A 5284-nucleotide genomic window follows, 5' to 3' on the forward strand; every position below is an offset into this window, starting at 1 on the left:
ACCGAGCCCCCCAACTGCTCCCCGGGCGCTGCAACAATGGCTGCCCACTGCTCCGGGTGTATGTTCACGGTGTGTGTGTGCACGTTGGATGGGTTAAATGCAGAGCACGAATTCCGAGTATGGGTCACCATACTTGGCTGAATGTCACTTCACTTCACTCACACTTTTTCACCTGTATACTTGAGTTTTTTCTTTAAATTTTTATATTCATCAAAGAATACTGTAAAAAAAACAGCACAACGGATTTAAAATTGACAATAATAAAAAAATTGTTTCTCAAGCAGCAAATCAGCATATTAGAATAATTTCTGAAGGATCGTGTGACAATGAAGACTCAAGTAATAACTGCTGAAAATTCAGCTTTCCCATCAGAGGAATGAATTACATTATAAGTACATGAAAATATAAAACTAAATATAAATATAAAATATAAAATGTTCTTTTTAACAATATTACTGTTTTTACTGTATTTTGGATCAATTAAATACAGCCTTGCTGAGCATGAGACTTCTTTCAAAAATGAAAATCCTACAGACTCCAATGAATTGTGTAGATACCACACACACAGCACTGATCGATTGTTTCGAATTAATAAGGTCCTCTGGGACAGGTGTGCTCTTCATTCAGACTTTATTATAGATGGAGAGAGATCCGAAAACTAGGCTGAAACCTGAATCAGAGAATAAGTCTGCAAGAGAATCATCAAGGCTGACACCTAGGAACCATGAGAAAACAGATCAACAATTACTAGTAAAAACTCCAAAGAAAAAAAGGTTACAAATATTAGTGTAAAACTCATGAACCTTAAACAAAAATCATAACATTAAATGAAACTCAAGCCACGTTGTGTAGACAATGTGTTTTATAAAAACAGGTCCATTATGCAAGCTCATATTTTAGAGTGCAACACTCTTATCAAAGCCAACACATATAGACAGATCATTAAAGTACAGATGAGGAAAAGGGTACAACAGGGGACAGAATCAATTCTGTATTGCTTATCATTTCAAACTATTCTGAACAAAAATATCTTCGAAATGACTGTATCCGACTCTCTCCTCACTGTGCCTCCACCTATGAAATAATCATGACTGAAAACATGACAGCAGAACCTTAAATTAGAGATCAGGCGTTCTTCGAAAAGTCACAAATTTTGCATAAACATTCTTCATCTTGAGCAATCCTGCCCTTGAAGTTCCAGACATTCTTTTGATGCCGTTACATCAGTAAGCAGCAAAAAGTCCCATCTTCTGCCCAATAAATATGAGGAATCTTGCCTTTTTTCTGATACTAGGCCAAAAAAAACCAAACAAACAAATAAAAAGAGGCAACCCATAAACATTTGTAGAGTCTGCCATACATTTAGAAACTGAATCCCATAAACCATTAGAGCATTTATTCAAAAGGGCACTTCCCAAAAACCTTACACAAGAGGCAAGAGGGAGAGAAGATATTCTTGTTTTTACAAAGCAGAAGTACTGGAGCACTGCAGATGCTATGAATCAGGCTAGTCCAAGGGTTTTTTGTACAGCTGAAAAATTGAGTATGAATGTCTTTGTCATTTAGTTTAGGTAATGTGTTCAGTTAGTGGCAACTCCTCGTTTGTGAATGTAAAACATTACCAAGATAATGTGTGTGTGTTTGTGTGAGATGTCTCCAGTAGCGTTTGTGATTGTAAGGATAAACTAAACTCTGAAGCACAAAAACAAGAATTGTGTGTGTGTCTTTTTGTGTTAGGAATGGGTCGGAGCATCTTCAAAACTTATGATGCTGGACTCCTTTTGTCCCGTAGGATTTTGTGTGGTGCTGGATGCTGGTGGCAAAGTCTCTCGGCTTGAAAGGAGAGGAGTGTCTGTTCGCACCTCCTCATCTTCATCATCCTCCTCGTCTTCCATGCTGGGCCAAGCCGACTGGTCTTCCACACGCTTCAGACGCTCATTCAGAGCTTTCAAAGCCAGTTGCCTGTGAGGAAACAAGAAAATTAACTGATGCTGCTTTCGGCCAATAAATAGACATAGATGCATCAAAACTGAGAACAATCAGACTGGTCAAATTCACTTACTTTATTAGCTCTAGAAACGCACAATATGTCGGTACCATATTGGTCTTTGGTCAATATTAGAGATTTGCTTTAAATTTATTAAACAATTTATTAAATAAAGTTGAAATTAAAATATAAATATTAGATTAAAAAAAACTTTAAAAGTACTAAAATGACTAAAACTGAAATAAAAATAAATGAAAGACAATAGATACAGTAAAAATAATAGAAATGACAAATACATTTAGCCAAATTACTAAAACACAAAAAAAATAAAATATTTACAGTTTAAGTTTTAGTACTTTGTTGCATGCTTTTATTTTTATGTTTTCAGTTTAACTATTTGGAAACAGAAAATATGAAAATAAAAGGTAATTCTAAATATCAGAATCAGAATCAGAATGAGCTTTATTGGCCAAGTATGTTTACACATACAAGGAATTTGTTATAGTGACAGAAGCTCCACAGTGCAACAGAAGGACAGTAACAGGACAGGACACAGGTAATGAAACAAAATAACAGGAAATAGCCAATGACCAATGTACAAGCAGCAAAAAAAAAAAAAGAAATACACAATATATAATATATAATATAGGCGACTATGTATGTACAGGTCAAGAATGTGCAAATTAGAAATGAGAAAATAAAATAAGTGAGTGTGGTGAATGGATAATGTATTAGTTGTGTGTTTTACGTTTATTTATTGAGTGTTCATGAGATGTATTGACTGAGGGAAGAAACTGTTCCTGTGTCTGGTCGTTCTGGTGCTCAGAGCTCTGTAGCGTCGACCAGATGGTAAAAGTTCAAAGAGGTTGTGTGCTGGATGTGAGGGGTCCAGAGTGATTTTACCAGCCTTTTTGCTCACTCTGGATAAGTACAGTTCTTGGAAATATTAATAAACAAGTTGTATATAAATAATATTACAATAACTAGCTAAACTCAGTAAAATAAAAATAAAAACGTACTTTTCATACTGTACATTAAAAAGTTGTATTAATTCCTGAATTAATTTGAAGCATTTAAACAATTAATTTTAGTTTCTAATAAGAATAAATAGTATATAAATGTTAATATAACCATACCCTGAAACTAAAAAACAGCCGCTCTGAATTAAATCAACGTACCTCCGCCTTTCTGCATCTTGTGGATCTGTGCCTGGTAGGCTGATGGTGATGGAGGATGGAGCCCCAACATCATATCGCTTCACCATCTTACGACAAACTTTTATCTTCACAAGGGCAGCGTGCACAAGCCCAGCTGCAAAGCCAACAGCTGGCTGGAGTGCCTCTGGGAAGAACGAGGCGAAGGCAAAGTGGTCTGACATGTCTCCACGCCCCCTAGAGTGTCTCTGGTAGAAGCGCAGGTAAACCCACCCGGACAGAGCGCCATATCCGCATGCTGCTAGTGCAGCTGAAGTGTCCAGCAGCCCTGCTAGCCGTAAGACAGCTATTGCTAGCAAAGCTAGGGCCGGGGCGGCTTTCAAGCGTACTTGAGGAACTCGAAGCACTGTGGTGTCTCCTGCAGTCTGCTTCAGCGCTACAAGAACGCCCCCCAGAAAAGCGGGTGCACCGTACACCCGCACGGCAAACAGGTAGTCCAGGTCAAAGGTGGCAGCATAGGTGAGGAGATAAGAGAGTCCAGAAAGGAGACCAGCTGCTACATTTACCACAGCGAAGAAGATCAGCAGCTCCAGCGCTCCCCATAATGGCTCCAAAAGCCGTCCAGCAACCATCACAGTAGCAATGTTCACCGCCACGCCGAGAATGTGTTGCTCCACCACTGCATGGGTCAGAAGCGTCCAAATCCAGAAGTTTGGTGGGAAAAGGAAGCCAGGTGTAACGCCAAGCAGGTAAGGGGTGTTAGCAGCCCAGGAGAGTAGGTACAGCAGGATCACTGTGGCACATATGGACTTGACCACCACACTTGTGCTCGTGAGTGCACTTAAAAAGTGCTGCCGTGCCACTGGCAGGTAGCGGTTCATCCTGACAGATTCAATTCCTCAGTTGTAAACGCTCCAGAAATGGCAAGCCTAAGAAATCAGCAGCTTATGTCAAATATGAGGGACACAACCAGGAGATGAAACCCAGACATCAACATGCAAGCAGTGTGACCTCGTCAACAGAGGTTCTGCAACTTTGGGATGGTGTCTTAGATGAAGATTGTGGAGAGAAAATGACAGTACTACCTCACACTGGTCTTACAGGTGATTGCAACACTTGTGGTGAGATAAGTAGATCTTATCCTCTCTCAAAGAACGAAGAACTGTTGCTTTAAATAATATTGTTACATAGTAAATAATACAAATAATCTGATCCTCCAGTTTGCGTATAAAATACTTTTAAATACTAACTTGCAGCTTTAGGCAAGGTAACGTTAACTTTCTTGCTGAATATGTAGTTGACCGTACTGACAAAAGATTATTTTGACTATCTACCTGCTCAGGTCTTCCTGTTTCTGAGTAGTTAATATATAATTCATCACTTATGCGTTTCTATCAGGGTCACATGAGCTACTCTAACTTACCTCTTTATCGGCACCGTCTGCTAACACTCCATAAACCTCACCTCCTCGATTTGTGCTAACACATTTTCATGTCAGTCTGACAGTTTCATGTCTTATATAAGTCTTTTGGTCTAAGTTCAGGCACTTGCCGTTTGTTTTAAGGGTAAAACACGCGAAGAAAGGCGAGCTGTGAACAGCTTTCTCTCCGGTGGCATGTCCTCTCAGACCGGCCTGGAGTCGCAGTTCAGTCCGGGGATTTCCTCTCACAACAGGCCTCCAGGTAGCAGGTTTGAAGCCAGTAAGCGTGAACCCGAAACAAGTGTCCCGGCTTTTCTTTTTAATATCCTAACGTCGACATTTCTTCTGAATAAATCTTGTGTTTTGTTGTTTGAGAGTGTGGCGTTTCCAGCAAACAGGCACAAAGCACAAACATCAGATTTGCAAACGTCACCGTTCAGATTTGCGACTGGGCGTGTCGTTTACGGCACTGTTGGGCTAAGACTGCTGGGAAATGCAGTTTTTCCATAAACGCTACGGCAAGTCGTTTCTTATAACAGCTGCATTCACCTATTCATTAAAACTGACCAGTATCAGTAGCATAGCTTTTTAGAAATACAATAGTGACTGATACAAGTTGATACAAATGGCCTAATTATTATTTTGCTGCTAGTCACTATCCCATTACTGGGATACAAATAAATGCCGTTGTTTTTTATGTAAGATGACATTTACCAGTGTTGA

The 5284-nt window shown here is 39.5% G+C and overlaps 1 protein-coding gene across 1 annotated transcript; it reads right to left on the reverse strand.

Moving 5' to 3' along the window:
* Window positions 1–614: 614 nt before the first annotated feature.
* On the reverse strand, window positions 615–4997 carry LOC306848177 (transmembrane protein 115-like). The gene is made up of 3 exons (XM_079382565.1): window positions 4693–4997; window positions 3166–4070; window positions 615–1962 (listed from the first exon to the last, which is right to left on the reverse strand). The coding sequence occupies exons 2-3, from the start codon at window positions 4020–4022 to the stop codon at window positions 1734–1736; spliced, it is 1086 nt and encodes a 361-aa protein (XP_079238691.1). The 5' UTR covers window positions 4023–4070; window positions 4693–4997; the 3' UTR covers window positions 615–1733.
* Window positions 4998–5284: the final 287 nt, after the last annotated feature.

This window comes from Barbus barbus, assembly GCF_936440315.1.
Source record: "Barbus barbus genome assembly, chromosome: 28".
In the NCBI taxonomy this organism is placed as follows: Eukaryota; Metazoa; Chordata; class Actinopteri; order Cypriniformes; family Cyprinidae; genus Barbus; species Barbus barbus.

Bases quoted from the DNA above. Each gene is read 5' to 3' on its own strand.
- LOC306848177 (XM_079382565.1), bottom strand. From the start codon at position 4,022: ATGAACCGCTACCTGCCAGTGGCACGGCAGCACTTTTTAAGTGCACTC. The intron at 1,963-3,165 runs GTACGTTGATTT...GTTTCCTCACAG, and splicing joins CAAGATGCAGAAAGGCGGAG to GCAACTGGCTTTGAAAGCTC.